The sequence below is a fragment of the Haemaphysalis longicornis genome, unplaced genomic scaffold (genome assembly GCF_048455015.1).
Source record: "Haemaphysalis longicornis isolate Haplotype H1 unplaced genomic scaffold, Haemaphysalis longicornis Haplotype H1 scaffold_2, whole genome shotgun sequence".
NCBI classification, from domain to species: Eukaryota; Metazoa; Arthropoda; class Arachnida; order Ixodida; family Ixodidae; genus Haemaphysalis; species Haemaphysalis longicornis.
The window spans coordinates 99,236,197-99,261,263 of NW_027526295.1; the positions used below are offsets into that span (position 1 = coordinate 99,236,197).

The 25,067-nt window shown below is 47.9% G+C and overlaps 1 protein-coding gene across 1 annotated transcript; it reads left to right on the forward strand.

Moving 5' to 3' along the window:
• The first annotated feature begins 8,147 nt into the window (after positions 1–8,147).
• On the forward strand, positions 8,148–20,499 carry LOC144168183 (membrane metallo-endopeptidase-like 1). Its single transcript, XM_077697218.1, has 4 exons — positions 8,148–8,843; positions 9,302–9,816; positions 14,544–14,826; positions 20,182–20,499. Exons 1-4 carry the CDS (start codon positions 8,148–8,150, stop codon positions 20,497–20,499), a joined length of 1,812 nt encoding a protein of 603 aa, XP_077553344.1.
• The last annotated feature ends 4,568 nt before the right edge of the window (positions 20,500–25,067 follow it).

The window sequence follows — 25,067 nt, forward strand, 5'->3', positions numbered from 1 at the left end:
TATTATATGAAAATGGTGAGACAGGCAAATAAACACGGCACTTTCCGTGACTGAAATATCATTTCTTATTTTTTTATTTTTCCTTTCGGATGATGTCTTGGTTTGCACACGCACAGGGCACGACCAGTGACGCGAATGATTTCCCGTCGAGGGAGATAGGGTTATCGCTTAGCTAAACGTGATTCTGCTATTCACGCTCCGGTCGGGCTGAGCGGCCCGCCGGCAGCGAAGCGCACTGTCAAAAACACACAGCTGCGCTCGGCCAGAAGCGATGCGTCGACTAACAGAAAGGCGGGTTGGAAGGGCAGAGGGTTGGTTCGAAGCGCCCCCACTGTAAAGAATCTGCTGTACTGGTTCCTTCTTGGGTGCGCAGGCCATATGAAAGTGCGCGCTCGCCGCTGCTCCAGTCCGGCCGTGGGTTGGCATATCAATTAGACACCGCAACGTGGACCACCATGGCAGCACGTCGTTAAACGTCCGCCTCCGCTGTACCGCCAAGACCATGAAGGGAATTTGAGCATTATAGTACGGTACATTAGGGTTTGCTCCTTGCTACGGTATGCGCTGTGCAATGGGAACGCGAAATCAGCAGCCAAGTGGGGTGACAATGCCGGTGAATGATAATCAATAATATCGGCAAGGAAGCGGCGTTAACCGCAAGGCGCGTTTTCGTACGTGATTCGTGCATGTTCGGGATGCGCCCGCGTTCAATTTATTTATTTATTTGACAGTGCCTCACAGGCTCCGAAGAGCATTGCGTGAGAAGGGAACAAAATCAAACAAAACTACACAGCGCGGTACATAGGAATTCCATTGTGGTATAGAATGGAACAACAACAAAGCATCATGATTTTGGTAAAGCAGGGCATTATGAACACAATGGTATCAGGGAGGCGTATAAATGTTAAACAGAAGCGATGCGAAATGGCATAACAATTATTATGTCACATCAGTATACAATTTTCAGCAAGTGTTATTACACTTAAAGTAGACAACAATATCAATTTCAAGCAAACAAAAGAAAAAAGAACGTGTGACCATATAACAAGATTAAGATCTGCGAATTAGCTTTCAAGCGAAATGGCTGGTGAGCCGCTCATGGAAGGCATCACAGTTCGGTTAGCACGCGATGGAATTTGGAAGAGCATTCCACAATGAAATAGCACGTGGCAGGGCAGATAAGTCGAAGGAACGTGTTTTACCAAATATTCGCTTGAAACTGAGTTGAGAACGAAGCCGTGGTGACATGCATGATTGACGCCCACGTCGGCGATCACGCGGCGGTGGTGCCTCGCGCGGCAGCGGGAGAAGCCTGACGACTTGCGCCAAAGGGGAGACCCGCGACTCACGGCGGTAGTTTCCAAGCGGTCGAGGCACCCTGCTGGGACCAAGGCCTCGCTAGGTCGTGCTCGGAGATGTTTTGACTGACCACCGCGGCGGATAATACAGAAAACTGTGCTGTTTTCATTCTGGTGAGACTGCTTTAGTCGGCATCGCTTCTGTGCTCCTCCTCACCACCAACGACGACTCTATCACAAGTTTTATTCCCCTGTCTCTGTGTGCGTAATCGGTTGATAACGATGCTAGAACCGTTATCCGAAGTAGCACCGTAAACTTGCTTTAGGTACAATAGCGCGAAATAAATGAGATCTGTCGTACTGACGCGCAAATGGACAAAAAAACAACAGAAAGCCGGTACCGCAGAAAGTACAGTCGCTCCCGCTTCAATCTCAAGTTAGACCTCCTTGAGGAACTCCCAATCGTTCTCGGGCGAAAAGCAACTTGTCCGCTAGGAACACCGACTTACGCTGATATTTCTTGGCCACATGGAAAAGCTTTCGGAGTGCCTTTTCACCAGTGCCTTTCAATTCTAAGCGCGCGCATCCCCTGTTGCCGGTTTATGTGTGCAGAGATTGGCTGGGGAGGTGGAGAGGGAAGGTGCGGGGCATGCACGGTAGCTAGGGTTTATGCCCTTATGACGACATGTCCGTTGTGCTGGTGGAAGATTTGAACGTGAACGTCTCAAGGTTCAACGATCTGGTGCTGTGCTTCGTGGCCGAAGGGTTCGGGTTGGTGTGTTACTCCGACAGCAAAAGCCTGCGATGGGGCGGGAAACGGGCAGCTCCATTCTTTGCCCGATTGAATAACGCTCGAGCCCTTCGAAGTTTCATTCAGCTAATCGGCTAGAAGTTATTTTCAATCACAATTTACCAATAAACTTGTCTTGTTTCGTGCACTCCTCGGACCATAAACGGGAAGTTTTCAGTTTTCAGAAAGGGGTTGCCCCCGCCCTCCCGACATCTTACTATCTGTCTCTCTCTCAAGATGATAACAAAATGTACCTTGTACCTATAATTATCATATATATGTATATATTGTGAGAAGCGGTACAGGCTAGGTTTTAGCATGTGGACGATCGCTCTATTCTGGGTGTGCACCCTATCATCATCGCATATTCTTCATCTCGGCGGCGACAGTGCCATTGACATCGTCGTTCTTGCTGGGTCTTCCTAGAGCTGTCACCTCACGAATAAAGTCTCCTGCCTGTCGACTCCAAGAGCCTCTCAAGTGGTCGCGGGTGCTTTTATCACGCTATCTACCTCTCGCTTCCGCACCACTGGACCTACGATCAGGTCGTCGATTACTACTGCCAGCCAGCCCCATGCAGCACGAGAGCGGCCACTCGGGCAGCAACGCTGCAGTCGAGATCTAGCCTACATTTACTATCTCCAGCCCCCAGCGTGATCCTCCATCTTTCGCTGGCCTCCGCGGTGACGAAGTTGAAGAGTGGGAAGAGTGGCTCGACTCCTACAACCACGCGAGTTTCGTCAATCGATTGGAAGACTCTTACAAGCTACAGGAGGTGTCATTACATCTGATAGAGGTCGCTAAAACTTAGTTTTTTAGTCATCGCGAAGATTTAACCGATATGGAGAAATTTACCCCTGACTTGCGTCGAATTTTCGGCACATCGTCCACGCGCGCTGAAGCTGCCGAGAAAAGACTCAGTGAGCGCGTGTAGCATCCCACGGAGACCTATGCGTCCTACATCGAGGGTGTCTTGGCCTTGTGTCGACGCGTGGACGGCAGCATTTCAGAAGAAGACCGGGTTCGGAAGACTCTGAAAGGACTTGCCCTGTTTGCTTTTCAGGCAGTTGCCCTGCAGGACCATTCGCGCGTGCAGGACGTCATAGCCCTATTCAAACGACTCGAAGACCTGAAATCTATGAGGATGCAGCCAGCCATGAGGGCGACGGCTTGTCCAACGACTTCAATTTGCGCGCCATGTTTCGGCTGATTATTCGCGAGCAACTTCAAGGACACGTCTCGTACAATCTCACAGACAACCGCCACCAGGCTCTGAGTACTACAGTGCACGCAGCGCAACAAGAAAACTTGGTTCCCGGCGTGCGTGATCTCATCAGGGATGAAATGGCCACTATTAAATCCGATCCTCCGTACAGGCATGAGCACTCCTGCAGAAGTCCTGCGAATTCTGCTTCTACACTGCCACAGGTCATGCAGACGTCGACGCCGCTAACGCACGTGGGGTCATCCTGCGCTCACGTGGCTCCCGTTTCTGCGGTCTCTAACACCGCAGTCTTATTCTGTCTGGCACCCTTCACGGCCCGTTTGTTACTACTATGGCATCCGGGGCCATATTTCACGTTTTTGTGGACGGCACCAGCAGGACGAGCGATACAGTTAAACTATGCACGCACGCCGTGATAACAGCCCATGCCGTAATGAACAACCCTTGATTCAACCCGCTACCTGTCGCTCTTCACGCCCCCCCCCCCCCCCCTGACTCCTTGACCCGCCGCGCACAAAACACTCTTCCCGACGTCGGTAACCTTCGCTTTACCGCCGGTCGTTGTCTCCTCTTCGCCCTGCCTCTCACGTTGCCGACCGGCTTTCGGAAAACTGAAAGCAGCCGTTTTCTGAGGGGAAACTGCGTCACAGGAAAAATCTTCAAGTCCCCTGTGATGACTGACATCCCCCGATCGCGACAACGCGCAAGCAGACGACGGAAACCAACCGGCGGTTAGAGTTGCGAAATCGTGCTCGCCGCCCCACGCGGAGCGGCGAGCACGATTGGGGAGTGTGTGCCGGCAGTGGCTAGCGACGAGACAGCTTTAGAGGAACGGGTGCAAGGATTCCTCTCGGGAGGCGGTTCGAGGTCCAGCCAAGAGCGTGCTCGCGCCGTGCTCCCAGAATCGTCCCGGGAGCTGTTCCGGGGTTCCTCTGCTGCAACGCGGGGTGCCTGTTCCCGCTGGCGTAATCCCTAGGCATGTTCCGGGCCATGGTTCAGGGAGAGACCTAGAGTGGCCAGGCACGAGCGCGAGCATCGGCGTTCCGATCTGGGGCCTGTGCGTCTCAAAAGGCGCCACCGAGAAGGTGTCCCGCCACGTCTTCGGACCACCGGCACCGTACACGGGGAGCTCTCAACACGTTCCACCGACGTCATTCCACCCAGCGTCAAGTAGACTGGAACGGGAGCGTATCGCCTCATTAGTTTTCTGCTCGGACTTTGGTTCTGACTTGTGTTTTAGTCTTTCCTTAGAGTTGCGCGTGTGCTACATTTTCTTGTCGATCAGGTCCGTAGTTTCTTTTCCGAGTGTTTGGATGTCTGCAGAAGAATATATGTTTTTTTTAGTTTTTCTCACGTAATGGCGTCAGAACGGGTTTTCGCCGCAGGCGTCCTTATAGAAGTGAACTTCACACCAGAACGACTGCGTGGACGATATTTGATTCCAGTCCAGGGGGGCGATTTTGCTCCACTGGTTTTGAATTTTTTCGATTGTCTCAGAGCCGTTTTGAAACCTCACGGATTTGTTTGTCTGAGATAGGCGGAGCAAGTGAACAGGAGCCCTCGTAACCCCTGAAGTTAAGCAATTTCTGCATTTTTAGAGGACACGGAAATGGTATCTTGCAGGGCGATTTTGAATCGGTGCACTGCGTGAGGTATCCGCCAGAAATCCGCTATGTATAAATACGGCCCGTCAAAAAATCCACTACCCGCTACACTAATTTTTTCCCCGTCAGAATAAAATGAAATCCGCCAGATTTGGCGGAAAATCCGCTAAATTGGCATCACTGGACGTCACTTGCCGTTGATCCTCTTCCGCAGGCCACCCGCCCGCCTTGCTTAAACAATTCCTGGCGTCCGCGACAGGACTGAGGGCTCTAATTCCGTGTTGAGACTACGCAGGCAAGTCTGTGTGGCAAGCGAGGAGGGATCTAGAAAGTTGTCCATCGGGAAGGCGTTAGGATTGTCCGGTTCAGCTCTAGAAGAATGGATTGATGTGGAACGGACAAAATAGAGGGGCCGGTGCGCAAATGAACGCGAGGCGGCTAAAGAACGAAAATACTAGCCCAGAAGACCGAGACCAGAGCGCGCATTAAGGCTGAACGGGCCCTGGTAGAACTTAGGCTGCGGCTTCAGGAAAGAGCGCAGACTTCTCACGATATGGGAGGCGACACTGCGCCTAACGGAGCACTAGGAGTCCACAGCCCTTGAAACTTCATTCATGCCTTTAACGAGGAATGTGATAAGCTTGACGCATACATCCAGCGTTTTGAGAGGGTGGCAACCAGTCAAGGATGGCCATCAGACAGGTGGGCGCTGTCCCTACACTTGTGCTTGACTGGTGAAGTGTAGCAATACTGTAGCTACTGGAAAGTGTAGCAATACTGAAACACAGAGCGCCCACGTGCATTTCAGAAGCGGCTGATTAGAAAACTCTTCCGAAGTGGTGAATGAAGGCTGCAGCCTTCTTTTCAGGCGAAAAAAACCCAAGCAAAGCAATTCAGAGCAATGTGAACATACAGCACCATATTCATTCACCGAGCATAGGCTATCCCTAACATTAACCCTCGGTCAATGATGGTAATAGGCTCCCTCATTGATTTTTGTAATATAATGTATCCCTGTGTAAATGTGAACGTATTTTATGTGTACATTGTGTTCACAGTCAAAAGTAAAAAAAATGAAATGAAAAAACACAATCGCCTTTGATATTGCTACGGCGCTAATCCTCCTATGGTAAGTATTAGAAGGAATAATGGCAAGTATGAAAGTAAGCCATGCACATCTGCGCCAACACTGATGCAATAGCTTTTAGCCACAACACAATTTAAGTGCAAAGGTACAGGCAACTCAAAAGAAACCTCACCCATAATGGCACTGGAAACTTCCGGAAGTAGAGAGGCGGCGTTACAATGACCGGGGGAGGTGGTCTACCTCCTCCTCAAGAAATCTCGGAGGGGGCTCGGGGCCCCTCCACACTTAAAATAACGAGATTTTAATGCATCTCCATTTCGTCTATTCTAACCAATGAATGAGATACTTTTTCCAGTTGTACAGTTAAGTGCAAACGAAGGGCGTGGGATCATTGGTGCATTCTCGCGGTATTTCTTATTTGTGTTTCCATCGTTCGTTTTATCTGGGCAGTTTTATTAGATGCAACGCTCAGAGCATCTCTTGTCGGCGGCCCTGTCCTTCCTGCGTGCGTCCGTTGTTGTCCGCGGCGTGCGTCCGTTGTCCGCAGCCACTCTCCCGCTCTCCTCTCCGATAGCGAACACTCTCTCGCGAGGGGCACTGGATTGGATTCGATTCGATTGGCTTGGCTTGGCTTAGATATGGATTGGATTGGATTAAAGTGGATTGTGTTGGATTGTGTTGCGTAATAGCCGCGGCAGACGCACTGGCGCCGGCGCGTGCCCAGGTGAGAGCATGTGCGGCCCAGCGCGCTCTCACTCCGCCGGTGGGAGGCGCTGCGCGCGGTGCTGCGCATGTGCAGTACTCTCTCTCTCCGCGGGTTCCTCTCCTTCGGGCGTGCTGCGCATATATAGTGCCTAGAATATAACCGGTGTGCCGCTCTCCGGCGGCCTTTCGGTCGACGGTTGCTCTCCGCTTGAGATTGAACCCCCTCAGCGTCGCATCACACCAGGGTTTCCGCGAGGGGAGGTGGGCGTAATTTGTTTTCTTTGTTTTTGTGGGTGCTGTAAAGGTGTCTATTATTTTTATTTCATGAGTAAAGTTTTATAATTGCCTTTGTTTTCGTGCTTTCTTTCTTTTTCCGACACTCCTTTAGATGCGTCATCGCCATAAAACTATTGTAAGGAATAAATGTGTTCCTTTCGCCGATTTATTTTTGCAGAAACTAGGGGGTTGTTCCCCTTTCGGGAGTTTGATGCGTGTTTTCGTCGGTCGTAATATTCCGGTAATTTTTCCTGTTTTATTTTGTGGAGAGTAGTGTGAGAAACGCATATTTTGATTTCATTAGTCCAGTTGTATTAAACTTGCCGCATTCTTATTTTGTTTGGCGACCGGGGGTTGAACTTCTGTTCGACTAGTTATCTCCCGTTATGTATTTATACCTATGAAATGTGTGACTTCCGCCAATCATGCATATTTTTGCGAATGCATGTCTTTTCCGGCCTTTTTACAAGTTCCTTCGTTTTAGGGAGTGGTGTAAAGGGCGCGTATATTTGATTTGAATAGATCTTTTTTATTCAGTTTGTCTACATAGCGTATTTTTAGCATTCTCTAAATTTTGTTTCGCGATGCTATAACAAATAAATTTACACTGTTATAACGAATATATCTGTTGCCTGTGCAAAATACCCGCTATTTTGTGTAAATACAGGGAGTGGCACATAGTGTCCGGTGTAAGGGCGTCATTGGTAGAATTATATGCAGTAAAATTGTATTTTGTATACGTCTCCAAGACGCCACAAAGGAGTGTAACCTGACTCACAAAACACCAGCAATCACAAGCTGTTCTTACAGTGCACTTTTCCGCAAGTCTGGCAATGGCTGGTCCTTCACGTTTAGATTTGAGTAGTCATTACACAACGCCTGAGTTTTCACCTAATGGGTGATGCATTCGTGTCGAATTAAGTTCTCCGATCCACCACCTTGCATAATCTCTTTCCAGAGAAATCAGACGACGCCTAAGACGCCCTTGCTGAACGAGCAGGTGACAGAAAGATCTAGTGGCATTGTGCGCGTCGTCGCAGTGCTCGTGATGTCAAGCGTTGGGGTCGCAGTTGCCGTCTGCTATCCGTCATGGCCTTCAGTAAAGGAACGCACGTCACAATCTAGAGCTTCCGAAAGCAGTGTTCATGGTATTGTACGGAGGATGAAACAGATCATGAATACCAAGCAAGACCCTTGCAAGGATTTCTACGCCTTCGTGTGCGGTAACTACAAGAGCGCCGTTGGCAGCATGATAGCGACTATAGACAACGAGATGTACCAGGCAATGGACCGCGCCATCGAGGACTCTTCAACTGATCAATTTTCAAGGACAAAGACCGCATCCGGGAAGGCCGGCTCCTTATACCTGACGTGCACGAGCGGCCGCATCAACGAGGAGCGGGCGCTGCAAGAGTTCCTTCGCCAGGTGGGTCTTCACCCATCTTCATATGCAAGCGGGAAAATTTTGGACAAGGTTCTGTTGCTGTTCTTCCGGTACAACATCAACACGCTGCTGGGTATGTCTCTGGACGAGAACCTGCTGTACAAGGGGCAGCGCAGGCTGGCGGTCAGCTTGGGCGAGAAGGAGCTGTCGTGGCTTCAGATTCGCCGAAGCCGCATTGGAATGGTGTTATACCGATACACCCTTGGCTTCCCCAAGGAAGAAATCGTCCTCGCCGAAAACGAAGCTGCCGGGAGGCTTACGGAAAACGTCCTTCGTGGTCTTGATACCCTCAACTTCGATAAGGTGCTCGGACTGGAGAAGCTCACGCCTACCGTCAACAAGACAGGTGGAAGGTGGACGACGCTCGTCGAAGCTCACAGCGGTTCCTTGTACCGCAGAGAAAATGTGGTTGTGGTAAGTCATTCGTTCCTTCTTATTACTGAAAAGTGAGAGTTTATCCGGAAAGCTAAGTTAGTTTTCGACAACGGAGGAAGTGGTCGCACTGGCGGCGCAGTAGGGCTGGGGTTTCGAGTCGCTTCCTCCTATTAAACAGCGCACGGGACTAGGATAAAAAGTTGCCTTATCCGCAGCATGAAAGGGTGAAATGCAGCAGCAGTTGAGCGGGTAAGGAGAAATAGTTTGTTCGACACAGCGCGTCAGCTTTGCTTATCCTAAATTACAGTGGCCCCGCACAGCACGACTAACTCTAGCTAACATGTAAAATGCACTGGAAGCTCCCTAAAAGACGGCAAATTCCTCGGTCGGCGGGAATGCAATTCAGTCAGTCCGCTATTATTCCTTGCAAAAATCACAGATGCGCCGCTCTGTATGACCCTGATTCACATTGTCTTGAACTTTTGGCGTGCACCCAGGTCTGCAATACCGCCATGGAGTACTTCGACAAGCTCTACGCTGACCTGGGCAACAAGAAGCTCTGCCTTCTCACTGCCTGGGCGCTACTGCGGAAGCTGACGCCTCTCACATTTCCTAAGCTGGCCTCGTACTTCACCACGGCTACGGTGCAATCATTGTGCCGTGAAGCCGTCTTTGATGCCATGGAGGTGCCGCTAATATCTTGGTACCTGTACTCGGCGGTGCCAACCAACGCGGTGCGCCAAGCCACGAGACTAGCGACCCACATACAGTTTTCTATCCTGAAAGAAATTGAAGGCTCCCGGTGGATTGACACCTACACCAGAAGAGTTGCACTTGACAAGATTAACGGCGTGAGCATGCACGTGGGCTACCCCAAGAACGTGGGTTCCTCTAAGGCCATCGACGAGGTATACGCCCACTACCCGGGAGCTAACGGCACCTTCCTCTTCCCTTGGCTAACTGCTATGAAGATGACCATGCAGACCCTCATGCAGAACGCCACTACTTACAGGTTAGCATTATCCCGTTACAGGCGATGTATCGAGAGTGGGTATGTGCGGTCACTCTTAAATGTGATGGACGCCCGCGACAACCATTTTCCTGTCACGGTGAAATGTGCGTACAGATCCCCTCATATTTCGGTTAGCCAAAAATTTTTAAATGAAGAGTTGCTGAATACATTTGAAGAGGTGCTTTCTGAAGCTTTTTGAGGGGTTCTGCCGAGAAGAATGGCTGCTCCATGGTTTCGAGAAAACATACCGAGATTCCACAGATGAGCAGCAACGAGTGCGTGCCCGTCTGACGCGCTGCTTTTGCCAGCACCAACGGAGAGCACGAATCAGAGCGTCGAGTTTAAAAAGAAGCAAGCTATCTGAAACCAGCGTTGCCATCGCTGGGCGTCAGACATCCGCTAAAAAGCAATGAGAAATCCACAAGGTTCTGCTAGATTCTAAAACATATCCGCTAAATATTCCGCTTGGGTCTATTTAATTTAAAAGTGCAATTTCGTATGATAAATACCTTTATCCTACTTAAAAGCTCCTCAAAGCTACGATAGCTGAACTAACACATAAAAGCAGTCTAACTAGAACACTTGAGGCTTTAGTCCTGCGGTGGTCGTCATTGGTCAAACTCATCACAGATGAGGCTATAAGTTATAAATGTTCACACTGATATAAAAAAAAAAGAACTCACACGTCAACGAAAAACTCAACGAGGTTTTCGTCACCGCTGTCGTCGTCTGACACCATCTCCACAAGACCGCTGGTACTTGTTGAGGGACCAGAAATTCACTATGTTGCACATAGGTTGCAGATGTCCCGATTGCACTAACAACTGCCGCGGGAAGTTCGTAATCAACACAACTTTTCTGGTGTCGCTTAAGCACGCTCTTACGACGAGGATGGCGTTTGTTGTTTCAGGCTTCAGCTTGTTCCTCAGCGTGGATTTAACTATGTTAAGCTGAATAAACGTCCCCTCTTCTTCGGCATTTGAATACGGTAGGACGAGCATCGAGATGGCAAATGCGGCCAGCTCGGCGAACGGATTTTTACCGCAGGCGTCCTTATAAGAATGAACTTCACACCAGAAAGACTACGTCGGCGATATTGGCTTCCAGCCCAGGAGGGTGATTTTGCTCCCCTGGTTTTGAATTTTTTCCATTGTCTCAGGGGGCATTGCCATTGCTTCCAGCAGAGGAATCAATAGTTCCGTCACGGCGCACAAAGAGTTTTCCACCGATAAGAGTGATGTTTTCTGGAGAACAGTGATGTTGTCGGGAAGTCGTTGTCTGATTTGATCTACTAGCGTGGTAATAAACCTTATGGAGCTTTCTCGCTTTACAGCTTCATCTGCGAGAGAGAACCCGTCGGTCTTCTGAGCTTTCACGTTGTAAACGTACGTCTCAAACTGGTAGCCCAGATATGGCTTGGGGTTCAAGTGGTCCTCAAGTCGGCACGTCAGAACGTCACTCTGCTCTGTCGGAATTACGACTTTTTTAACCAAGCTTGAAAGCAAAGTCATGAGGTATTTTAGCAGTTTTGTTTGATCCGCATCTTTCGCCTCGAATGCCTTGTTAACCTTCTGAACATCTGCCAGAATCAGTCTCAAAAAAAGCAAGTGCTCCAGATTGATCTGGTTTTCGTACATACCATACAGCAATACTTCCGCATAGCACTTTTCAGTCCGCCTCGCCATTTCGAAGTGCGCCTTCAATTCGGTCCACTGATCTACGGTCATTGACACGGCGCTATTTCGAGGGATAGCCACCACGTCCTGCACGCTTGCAAAATTTTCAGTGGTTCATCGCCGTCATTAATCAGACCGTAGAGCTCCTTGTACGCAATTTGCCGGGCAGGGGATCTTGCGAACAAGTTGTACTTTTCGTTTATTAGGTAATCCAAATTTCTTGGCAATGCTTTCGCTGTAGCAGCCGACGTGGCTAGCTTCAAGAGTGGCAGACGCAGCGGATCAGTACGAGGTGGGGAGCCTCAGCTTTCAACTTCCGATGAACGCCATTATTGATCCCCGTCATAACGCGTGCGTTGTATGTCCCAACGCCTCTCGTTCTTTCCAGTTTAAGACAGTACTCCAGCTCATTCGTTCCAGTTTAAGACAGTACTCCATCAGAGTGAATTTCACGGCCGCCAAAATTCCATCTTCCGTGCAAACTTCCAAGGTGCACAAGTTAAGGAATGTGGTCACGATCCTTGACTTGGTGACACTGTGATAGATGATAGAAATGGCAAGAAATTTTGTAACACTGATGTCGGTCGACTCATCAATGATCAAGCTGTAAAAGATGTCCCCAATGTCCTGTCCCAGAGCCGCCTTGAAGTGTGGGCCAAGAACGTTCTTAATCACGGAAGCGCACTTAGAGCGGCGCATCTGATACGATCTTGCAGCTTCGCTCTGAGGAAACGACTTCTTATAGAGTTGGCACAAGTGATCGGTAGTCACAATTGAAGAATGTCCGGTGATAAATAGAGCAGTTCTTCCCTCACCGGCATTCCCTGGGTGGACTTGCCTTTTTGTAGTGAAGTTCAGTTGCTTTTGGATTGAAGAACTGCCAGCCAGTTTCCTGTGCTTCTTGCTGTTCGCATGAGCTTTCAGGTCTGAATATCTGCTGCCTAGTTGACAGCCGCAGTGATTGCACGCCACAAATTGTGTTCTGTCAGCACACTCTTTGCATTGCAGCCATTTTCGGAGCAAGGGTTCCTTCAGCCACTCCGTCCTGAAATTCTGCGAATATACCATTTTCGGCATAACTCAAGAGGAATTGGAGTCAGGGTTCACTGAGAATAAAGAGAACCGATTTTCGACACAAAGCAGTCGGACGTCTTCGTTTGTTCTTTGAACTTCGAAGGCAAAAACAAAAAGTGGGTGGCTGCATCGCCAATCGGCTCGCTTCCCGCGGGGACTACAGGTACTACAGGTGCCCCCTGCCGCTTGCAGTGCAAATAGCGATCTAGCTCCCTGCACGATTGCGGACTCACTGTTAGCACGGCAAGCGTCAGGGGGCGCGCAGAGTCCTTAGATGGGTGCATCACAGATCCTCTGTTATGTGTTACTTAGAAAGCGATCACTGATTTGAAACCTCACGGATTTGTTTGTCTGAGATAAGTGGAGCAAGTGAACAGGGGCCCTTCTACCCTCTGAAGTTAACCAATTTCTGCATATTTACACGACGCCGAAATGGTTTCTTGCAGGGCGATTTTGAATCAGTGCACTGCGTGAGGTATCCGCCAGAAATCCGCTATGTATGAAAATGGCCGGTCAAAAAATCCACTAGCTGGTACACTAATTTTTTCCCATCAGAATAAAATGAAATCTGCCAGATTTAGCGGAAAATCCAATAAATTGGCAACACTGTCTGAAACATCGAAGTATTTTAACACCACCATATAGATGAAATTATGCGAGAGAAAACTAACAAAGCCCAAATACAAGTTTCGCGATCGTTGCAGAATTACTCAACAACTAAGAGTTAACAAAACCGGTATTACTAACGCGTAATTTCATCTAGAACAGCAACGATTCACTGGACTCTGGAGATGGGAGACTACAAAGGATTGAAATATTCACCGACCCGACCACTCAAGAGCAGAAATCCGGTAAATCATTTCCAAATGCACAGAAGTGTAGGCCCACTTGTCTCCATTGTTATTTTTGCATCGTCAGATTTCGCTATGACGAGTCGAATATGTTTGTTTGACTATTTTAATGTCTAAAGCGAAGCTTTGTAGGCGGCACTGATCGTGTCGTTCCTCGCGCGCAACGCACTACATAAAAGTCAACTTTACACTTCGCTTTTAAAGACACCACACGCGCCTGAAAGAAACAGTTTCCATGGTCAGAATCGAACCTGGTTTTCTCGCGTTATAAAGCCCATGCATATCCGATTCCGCCTGTCCGTCACGGTTGAAGCGGTTTGAATTTTGGCACTCGGGTTGCATCATAAAAGCTCGTCTTCGAGCCATGTTTTTCGGAAAAAAAAAAGGCTTCGATTTTTTTCTTTGGTCCTTTTTGCGAGGACGTAAATATGCACCATTGTAGGGATTAACGGCCGTATTTTGATTCCCTCCTCTATTCCATAAAATCCCCTCACTTGCTCAGGGGAGGATTCCGCAATGCTTATGAATAGGAAAATCGCTTTCAAGGACCTTGTTCCCTGGAGGCTCGAGTGAAGGAAGGAATCAGACTAACAGGGAACTGCCTTTACATTGCCTATAAAGTCTTTTCGTGCAGATGCACAGCGTAATGCAGCGTTGGTCATTTTAACGATTTTCCTTTTTCTGTTTTTCATCGTTGCCTTCAGCAGCTTCGTTATATTTGTACAATCTTTGGGAGAGTATATGACGGCATATTTTGAATTCGATAGTTCAAAAGTTTTGTTTTCTGTGTTTTTTTGTTTTTTCTCGGAATGTATTGTTACAAAGTACGTCTCCATTTACGCTGTTATAATAACGAATGAGTCACTTCCCCCAATTATGCACTTTTGCAAATGCAATACGTTGCGCGGCTGGTTTATTCACTATTTTAAGTGCCGAACTTTAGGGTCGTGGACTGTGCTACTATTAAGAAATATGTATTTTTCTGCAAGTGCGGGGCCCTGCAGCCAGTACCTCCTCGCACCAGGGGGCGGGGTCGACATTGTTAGATGGCTGTCGAACAGCCTAGCGAAGCTTTTTATGCGTGCTCAACTGTAGGTGTGGACAATGCTCCCCAATGGTGGCGCAGGTTTTCGGTGAGAAACACGAACGCTGTCTACTCGGCGCACCGAAACACCGTGCAGATGCCGGCGACCATTCTCCGCGACCCCTTCTTCTCGACAACGGCTCCCCAAGCACTCAACTATGGCGGCTTGGGCGCCGTTGTGGGCCACGAGGCCATGCACGGGTTCAGCAAGGGTTCCATCTATTACAATGCGGAAGGCGAGTACGGCCACTGGTGGACCGCCCACTCCATGGCAGGGTACAGTTCGCGCCTGCAGTGCATGCGACAGATGCACGGCATTTCCGACGTAAGCGGCCCTCCCGCGTTGTGCTTTTACTGTGTAGCATTCTTTTCCGAGTGCCCCACAGACAGTACCGTGTGACTCCCTGCATTTTTATAAAAATGCAGATTTCACGGTAGTGACGCCTCTAATCGTCATAATAGCCTAATGAGATGTAGTTGCATGGTTGGACAGAACTTTAAAAATGGGAAAAATAGAAAAAAAACATCGAAAATTGCGGAACGCCTAAACCCTACGTCTTCACATAATGCAGATTTTAGCACCTGTAATCGTTGCAATAGTATAAATACAGGTCGGACGGATTTTGAAAAAAAACCCCTTCATATTCACAAACTTGCAGATTTGGTGGAAGTAACAACTGTAATCGGTATAACACCGTAAACGGAGGTTTGGTCGCACAGAATGTAAAAAAAGCAAGAAATTTCACTAAAAAGAGCACACACTCTCGACTAGCCTCATCAGGATACTACGCATTAGTTGACAATTATCTGATTTGTGCAGATTTCTTTACGTCCAAGTTAAGGCATAAAGTTGGGCTAGTTGGTTATTTGACTGCATTTTACTAGCGAAAAATAGACGCGGACGAAGAAGAAGTACACAGGACACTCCCTAGACTACAACTTTTTTGTAGTCTAGCGAGTGTCCTTTTGTAGTCTAGCGAGGCCTTTTTTGTAGTCTAGCGAGTGTCCTGTGTACTTCTTCTTCGTCCGCGTCTATTTTTCGCTAGTAAAATGCATTCTTTACGTCCATTTGCCTCTCCGATAGCAGGAATACCATCCACTCTACTGGTATAATTATCTGGTGAGTGTCTTGCCGATGGTCCTTTGGGGACAAGTAGTATCTGTCAATTGCGCAGGAGATTAGATATACCCGGACGCCACGTATCATCATGACTCGAGGTGGCCTTGATGCAGCTTACCAGCAAAGGCAAAGTCTGGCGCTCGGATGTTGGTCATGATGGCAACGCCTATGCATAACTTTTGCGTTACTGGTGTGCGTGATGTGAGCATTGTTCTTTAATCTATCACTGTAGTTTACTGAATAAAAAACATCTTTTGGCAGCACGGACGAGGCGAACTTCATCAAGAATTTCAGAATACGACAATGAAAAATGCGTCGGGTGGTGCAGCGGGATATGCCCCCCCAAACGTTTGCAACAGAAGGCATATCTATGCTGCTAAACGACAAAAAAAAGTCAACCATATCGTAATTTGGTGCAAATGTATTCATTCGGGTTTAAGTAAGTTGAATGGCCAGCTTTCGAAGCGCGGCCTTTTAACAGCCGGTGGTAGTATTAACTCTCAGCTGTAGAGATTAGCATGAGGAAGCCTTGACGAAGAAATGCAGGGAAGGAGTATTATAAGGCCGTCTCAATCATAACCGGCATGACAGTATGATGGTAGAGAAAAACCTTAGCTTGAAAAAGCTGTAAATTATTTACGCTGGTACGACGGCATTTTGCATTTTGCACTACCCTGATCCAGAGATGAACCCATCATCATCGGCATCATTTGCTCTTCAGAGATGGTTTTCGAACTTTTTCGGAATATCAGCACCATCGCAGGATTATTGAGAACCGAGACATGCAACAGCGCCTTGGTTTCAGAGGGTTTGGCTTCATAAGCTCTGCATGGTCATCACGAGAACAGAAATTACTAGTACATCGAAACACCCCAAGCAGTTTACCCGATGTTAATATATGCAGTGTCCAATTTCGGGAAACCCGTACCGATTGTCTAGCCGTTATTATTATTTCCTTTTGCGTGTTTAAAATCAAATACTTTTAATAAGACCGATGACGCCCTATGGAAAACTAATCACCAGCCTGCCTACGCCCACTGCAGGGCAAAGGCCTCTCCCATAAATCTCCAATTACCCCGGTCTTGTGCTAACTACGCCCAATTTATCCCTCCAAACTTCTTGATATCATCAGCACATCTACCTTTCTGTGGCCCTTTGCCCCGCTTGCCTTTTCTGGGGATCCACTCTGTTAACCTTAATGACCAATGGCTATCTTGCTTTCACATTACATGTTTGACCACGTACCCATTTGCACTTTTCTATTTTTTCCTTCTAATATGCCCTTATCATGCGTTAGCTCCCTGATTTACTCCACTCTCTTGCCCTTTATGTTACACCTATCATCTCCCGTTGCTTTGCTCGTTCAGTCGTCTTCAATTTAAGTTGAACCCTCCTAGTGAACCTGTTTGGATAAGATGGCGCCGCCTGCGGGATTGCTGCGGAAACGTCCCTCTCGTTGTAAATCTGGGTGCAGCTGGAACTGGTAAATTGAAGTTGGCAATAAAAATAGCTTCAAGGTTTAATGGAGAAATAATCAGTGCAGATTCACTGCAGGTGTACAAGTCACTCGTCATCACGTTACACAAGGTGAAAGACAAGCGCCCCTTACTATCTCCTCGATTTTTTGGATCACCTTCTAAACTATACGGTTGCCGACTTCCAAAACAAGGCGCTTGGAATCATTACCAACCTGCTTAGAAGTCAGAAGTTACCAGTTGTTATGGGCCACTCCAAATTCTAGATGGAGTCTCTCCTCTGGAAAATCGTTGTCCGGGATGAGAACCCATTGGATGATCACCTTGCCTATGACAGCAATCACGTTCTGCTCAGGGAAGTGATCAGCTCCTTCCATTAAACTAAGAGGGGAGGCTGCCATCAAGCTGCGGACGCTGCGAATTTGTTCCTCGCCAGTGTCCCAGGGAGTGCTCGCTTCGAGGATGTCACAACAGACCAGTTCGAGCGCCTCAAATTGTTGGAAAAGAGGCGTAGTGAAAAAAACTCGTACATTTCTCCGAAGATCGGTTAGTCGACCGAAAAGCTGACAAAATATCTGGACGCAATGCCTGCGCGTAAAACAGGGTTTCCATTGTGTCAGATCGGTTACAGAAAAATCGCAAAAAAAAGTGGTTCTAGTTAGGATAATACACTCATCGATGATGAAGGAGTAAAATTGTATACCTTTATCTCATAAAGCACGTATTCGTATACATATCGTTCTTAGAAGCGTTTACTTAGTCCGCCAAAAATCGTCCCACGGGTCCGTTCTTCGTTCGCTATTTGCCGCTTCGAAGGTTCTGCGGTCGACTGGATGCACTGGAAGCCAAGCCTACATGCACTTTTACCGAAGGGTTTGGCCCACTTGTGGCACACTTTGGAAGTGAGAGTGCTCTCGCGCTTCTATCAACTTCCTTTAGAAAGGGATGGTAAAGGTATTCCTTCTTTGCTTCTAGTGACTCAGCACTTAACCTCGTTCTCATTCCAAGCAAAGATCTAATTTAACACGGCAAATCTAGTGTCATTCAAACTGAATTACATTAGCTGTTAATGGCATTCGGTTCTGCTGTGCGGATCTACACGGCGAAACAAATGTCATTTGATTGCAATAGCCGTGACGAATAGCGAGCTCACAAAACCGCCAAATTATATTTGAAGCGTATCTAGAATGTTTTGATGCTAAATAGTTAAAAAAAGCCGTAACAAAGGAATGTTTTTGTAAAATAAAAATATTTAAACCACCAGTTCAGGTGACATCAGTACACATCACAAGCCGAGAAAAGTCTGCAAAAATTTTATTAGGGCATCGGAAGCACTGGGGAATAGATTTTTTTTGTTAGAACGTGTTCGTCCGTACTTGAACAACACAAAGAATAAATTACAGGTTTACTGACAGTATTTACAAACAGTATTCTTTATTACTGATATTTCCTGTCTAATGACGGGCCACTGCTCTGGAGGCTACCCATTTGGCCACTAACTGAGGTCCGGGGCCTTAGTTAGCCTCTAAATGTCATGCGGTATTCTCTTGAAGCACCGCAATAATGAAATTTCGATCGATGTCATTTCATGTGCCGTCTGACAGGGGTATTATTACTTCGCTTCTTGTCCAATTGGTTTAACTGGAGTGCTCAGAGTGCTCATGCATCCTCCAGTACGCGTCTCTAACGCGTGAACCGCCTGAATGTTTTTGTGCTCACGAAAACGCTTCTTGCACGGCAAAGTCGCGCTGAAGCCACCACTGAAGCGCCCGCACGCTGCGCGCGGCACGGCCGGTTGCGAAAACATGGCGACAGCTTCAGCCGCGTTGGGGTGAGAGGAGCATAAGCAACCTCTTCTCACCGGACTAAAAAATGCCGGTCAAGGCACACACGAAGTGGCTTGTGCAGTAAAAGAGATGATATGTAGGCTAAAACGCTACTAAAGCCATAATTCTTGCGGCCAGTGATAGTTCCAAAGAAATATATGCCGGGGTGGTAAGCCTAACCATTTCCTACAGAGCCACCACGCTATCTCGAGCGCTTCGAAATTGCCGCCATGAGGCTTGCGCCTTCGAAATAACGCAAGTATTCAGGATACACACACTTCCGTGCGTGCCGCGCTCCCCTTTCTAACCAAGACAGCAGCTACCGCACGTGGAATTGTCGACGCTGGCGTGAAAAAAGCGCACACGCAATGCCGGCCTCCACGAATCGCACGCAAAACGTGCTAATCACTGGCAAGAATTATGGTGTCGAAAACTTGTTGGCTGCATAAGGCCAATCGGCTAGGTAACCTATGTGGGGCAAATAAACAGGAGCATGTGAATTGATGATGTGCTATAATTAGGTGTTTCTAGATGCCCATTTATGACCTTGTATGGAATCTTGACAGAAATACAACGCTGGCGGCTGACAATGTTGCTGATACCGACTGTACTTCAGATAGGAGTACTGGTAATGTACTTTTGCTCTAAAACTCGGTCTTGAAGGATTCTCAAAAGCAAGTTTTTGAGCTGATTCAAATGGTGAAAGCACGGTTTTGGAAGCTGCTTCCATGCAACAAAACCAAACAAAAATTCATCGCGTAATAATATTAGGGAGCTTAAAATTTTGAGTGAGGCAGACTATTGCCCCTGGTTGTTTGAAAAAGGTATTGTGGATTGAAGTAACGTGTGCTTTGAACGACGAATGAGTAGATGAGGGTCTGTGATGACGTTTCCGTTGGTAATAGGTATTCACACAGCTTTAACAACAACAATATTGGCGCTTCCCGCCTTGACAGGGTAAGCAACATTTTTTTCATATGCGCTTAACCCAAAAAAGCATGTTCTACCCCACTGTGTGATCTAAAATTATTCTTTCGAACTACTTATGTGCTGAGTCAATTGCTTCTTCGCCTTCATTTGTCACTGCTTTCAGACAGTTTTTCACAGCTTCTTTAGTGTGTGGGCGCTTAACAAACGCCTTCCGTGGATGCAGTAGAGCTAAGCGCATTAGAAAAGGCTACAGCTCTTTCGAACTGCGCAAGGTGACGTTTTGCCTTAATGGACCCGTTAAATAAGCGCTTACTGCACCCCGTTTACAGGAGTCAATCGACGATGAGATGCTCTCTGACTTTGCCGGACTCGTGGCCGCGCACGGCGCCTACCTGAGCCTGAGCCCCAGGAAGCGACAGCAGTCCTTCCACGGGTTCCCTTACAAGGATGAACAGCTGTTCTTCATATCGTACTGCTTGAAAGCGTGCGACAAGAACCCCGACAGATTGGTTCCGGAATACGCGTCATGGCGGGACCGTTGTCAAGTCCCTCTCCGAATGCTGGGAGCTTTCGGGCAGGCCTTCCGCTGCCCCGCGGGTTCACCTATGTGGATCTATAATGAGTCGCGCCGCTGCACCTTTTGGTGATAGGGATTTGGTCCTGTCGTAACGTGCCGGCCACTGTTAATTTCTTCCAACGCCTAGACTTTGAGCGGAACAGCAGTGCATCAACGCGGTTCCCAACGGCTCCGAGTGCCACAAAAACGCCATCGATGTCTGCCTCCTTCCAGAATTCTGCCTAGTGGGATGCTCTCAGTGGTTTCAGGCGCGTTTTTTTTTTTGCTTTGCTTTGGCGAGGGAAAACGGCGGGTTGAATCTACCAAGTGGATGTCATGGTAAGTGCCTTTGGTGCAGTTTTGCGCCTGCGCGAGAGGTTGGGATACGAGCACGTGCTTTATCAGGGTTATCAACTGTTTAGAATAGCCACTTGTCGTGCCTTTTTTGTTGTTGTAACAGTACGCACTATTTTGGGGCCGTTCATACCCATGTTGACCAGGGTTAATATCTAAACCCCCACACTATATTCCTCTGAAAAATTATTTATCATGTAGGCAACAAGACAAAAGTCGTCATAAACACGGGTCTAGCGAAACTGGAGGGCGGCAACATTTCAGAGTTGCTTCCATCGTCTGCTCTTTTTAGCTGCAAAAATTTTCTCTGTGCGCGACTATTCAGCCACCATACGACACACCACAGCAATCTTGATAAACAGACAATAAACAATCAAGGCGCAAAACTAATTTTTTTCCACTTTTTGCCCCTCTCATGACAATTTTTGAATTTTCTGCACAAAACGATGCAACTTCTAATGCGGAAACCTTGGTTACTATGTAAGTAAAAAATCTGGCGTCAATACCACAAACAATGGCAGGGTGCTTCTAAGGTAGCATAAAGGCAATGCACTGCGAGGAATCATGCCAGATTTCTCAAGGCAGGCCTTTTGGACTAATTAAGTGATTAGATGGTATGCGGTACATGTTTTTGCGTTTGGATTGATTGATCAATTGATCTAACCCCATGTGTCACTTACGCCAAGTTCCGCATGCGGTTGAGTAATGCGACAACTTTCTCGTCAGCTGTGTTAAGGCACGTTTATGGCTGAAACTAAACTCGGTTTTGTTGGTTGCCTGTCCTAGGTCAAAGAACCCGCCGTGGTGGCTCAGTGGCAATTACGTTGCGCTGCGAGCCCAAAGACGCTGGTTCGACTCTTGGCTTCGTTGGCTGCTTTGCTGAGAGAAGCGAAAAGCAGAAACGTCCATGCTTAAAGATTTAAGCGCATGTTCAAGATCTCCAGGGGGTCAACATTAATCAGAAGCCCTCCACTATGCAATGCCTCATTTCTCAGGCGTGTTATACCTATCAATGAGGGAATCAATCTATCAATCAATTAAGTAACCAACCTGTCAATCAACCAACCAACCAATATATCAACCAATCTACCCACCGCGGTGGCTCAGTGTCTAAGGCGTTGTGCTGCTGAGCACGATGTTGTGAGTTCGATACCCGGCCGCAGCGGCCGCTTTTCTGATGGAGGCGAAAAGCAAAAACGTCCGGGTGTACGAGATTTCGGCGCGTTAAAATGCCCAGATGGTCAAAATTCATCCGGAGCCTTCCACTCTGGCGCACCTAATCACCTTCGTTGCGTCGGCACGTTAAACCCTACAATCAATCAATCAATCAATCAATCAATCAATCAATCAATCAATCAATCAATCAATCAATCAATCAATCAATCAATCAATCAATCAATCAATCAATCAATCAATCAATCAATCAATCAATCAATCAATCAATCAATCAATCAATCAATCAATTAATTAATCAATTAATCAATCATTCAATCTATAAAGGCCAAGGGAATTGCGAGGGCTTACTGCGTGGTCCCAAGGGCCACATCCCAGTCCCTGTAAGTGCAAGCAACGACATATACAAGCACGGCTGTTCGGTAAGATCATACCTCGGCAAAATTTGCCCGGCTTACTAAACCTCACTCACAAATTTATTTTGGAATCCCTACTTATTGAAACTCAGACTCATTCCTCAGCAACACATCTGCGCTCACGAGTGGGAGACACAAAGGACATTGTGCAACGTTACGTGCACTTAGTTCATTTAAATTGAAGCTTTTTGTGGTTACGGTATCGTCGATTCATTTTCTGCATTCTAAAAAAAATTCCCCGCATTTCCCCGAGGGGAAGAATGTGAAAGTGCGAATGCACGAGCTGAATTTGCGTGGTTCGGTAATGTTCGCGAAAGAGAGATCACACACACACACACAACTACAAAGAAAGAAAGATGCATTTATTCACAGACACCTATTTGTGTTGTCGTTGTACTTGATTGCTAGAGCGGATCTCAGCTGTGAAATTTCGTGTCAGTACTCCTTTAAGTGGGTGCATTAGCCCTTCTCACGCCCGATTCCTGGCCAATCCCCCACGTGGGTATGTTCCATGTCAGCAGGAACAACAACAAGAATGAGCCATGGGGACGCGGCCAGGCAGCGCGCGCCCATCTCCCCCCGTTGCTAGGGAAGACGAGGAGCGCGCGCACCCGCAGCTGTTGCTATGCGGACTACGGCGGCGGACGATTCAGGCTCGCTTAAGAAGTGCATTCGCACTTAAAACGCCTTGAGGCAAAGCCAACTGTTCTCACGAGTCTGTGAAGCTCCACGCTTTCATGAGAGTTATTTTTCCTGACATGCTTACTTGAGTGTAGGGGCTCGACCTTGGACATATGTCACTGCTGGCGCCAGTGAACCGCGACACATGTGGAGAAATTGCTAAACTAGACTGGACATGTCATGATGCACCAATGTGCAACACGCCTGTTTAATGATGTTTAGATGTTTAACCACTTGCAACCTGTCATTATTTTAGTGATCGTATGCACATCTTGATGTTTTTTTATCAGTAAAGTGCCGACATCAATACAGAGGGAAGTCGCCATTCAGAAACCCAACACCATCCTCCGCACCTCATAGTACGGTTCAGTATGTCACCGAGACCATGCTCCTGAAATTAGGGGAGCACCTAATGAACGTCTCCGCCAGACCATCAATGCAAATTTCGGCAACATGCGTCGCAAACTCGCAGACAGCATCGGTGCTAAGATTGCCAGTCATAAAGCGCGCGTTACAGCCACGGAAAGTGCCTCTGAGAGACCTATGCGTGAAGGGGGAGCGGGGCGCATAAAACCCTCCGAACCTTCCTTCCGTCCCGCTTCGGCCGACAGTTTGAAAGAGAAGCGGGTTCCAGGAACCCCCCAAACCTTACACGAGTCCGCCTTGGGCGGACAGTTTAAAAACTCCCGCGGATCATGCCTAATTGCATTCATCGGACTACAGGTGAGCATCACGAATCTACCGTCTGGCAGTGGAACTGTCCAAGGCTGCGAGAGAACCACGAACATCACAAATGTAACCATTCCAACGCCTTTCCTGATGTAATTTGCTTCAAAGAAACTGGCACATCTGCCAGGCTCCAAAATTGCAAATCCTTCTCCGACTTTAAGACACAACTGATGCGTCTACCAAATTGAAACCGGCTGTCACTACCGTCATTAGGTGCAACCTCATGGCCATTCGCCAAAAAACGAGCACGGACACGGCGTCGGTGGCTCACGTTCTCGTAAAATCAATTCCAACCCGAAATAAAGACAATGCAAGCGTGTTTGTCCTGGAGGTATATAGCCCACCCAAGAATTGTTCTAAAGTCACCAATCTCCTTAGAAGAACTGTTGCAACCTACCGTAGCCACGCTCTGCACACTGTAGGCGACTTTAAGGCACACCGCGCCAAATGAGAATCCACACGGGACACCATTAAGGGTCGTAATCTTTGCCTAGAGGCAGGGCAAGTCCTCTGTCTTGGAACAGACCTATTGTATCCAACCCGCAATGGAAATAGTGCAAGCGGAGACGCGACGCCTGACCTACGCTTCATTAAATACATGCGGAGAGATGCCCCGTGGCTTAACATGCAAGAAAATATTGGTCGCGACCGCTATGTCATAGCCATCAGAAGCGTTTTTGCCAGCGTTAGGCGTAAATCTGCAAAACAACTTCGACTGGTCGACTGGGACGTGTTCCGAGAAATTCGTGACGCAGAACACGCTTTTCACTCCTACTCAGAAACTGACTCTGGAGCAGCAGAGATAGTCAACAATGAGACATGGGCGGAGCAACTACGTCGAGATGCCAACACAGTCATCAGATGCATGCCGGCAGAGGTAAACCTGTGTTAGCAGATGCACGGCTTCTTCACATTTCAGAAGCCAAGGAGACTGTATACGACAGCGCCTACGCAAATAAAACTAAGTCGCAACTTGCGTCGTTAGTTTGGCTGACATGACAGGGCATGGAAGAATATACTCAGCAACTTTTGCGACACATTTAAGGCGCGGCTTGTGATCCCATTGAGAGGGAGAGCGGGATGGCTAAGACATGGCCGATGGTGCGCTGTCTTATAAGCCCTGACAAAAGTAACACGAAATGACATAATCTATAGGCAATCTTCCACAAATTTATCGAAACCAACAAACAACTTATCAGGCCCTTTTGGATCGCTACAATGGCTCTTCTGCTACGGAGACGCTCCCCCCTTACTCCGGCAGGAATAACACCTCCGTGGACAGCTGAATCACCTTAAGTAAGGTACG

What these genes read in the sequence shown, in the direction of transcription:
- LOC144168183 (XM_077697218.1), top strand. Translation starts at nt 8,148, where the DNA reads ATGAAACAGATCATGAATACCAAGCAAGACCCTTGCAAGGATTTCTAC. An exon ending in GCAGAGAAAATGTGGTTGTG is followed by an intron (nt 8,844 to 9,301) that starts GTAAGTCATTCG and finishes GCGTGCACCCAG; the next exon opens with GTCTGCAATACCGCCATGGA. An exon ending in AGATGCACGGCATTTCCGAC is followed by an intron (nt 14,827 to 20,181) that starts GTAAGCGGCCCT and finishes CCCCGTTTACAG; the next exon opens with GAGTCAATCGACGATGAGAT.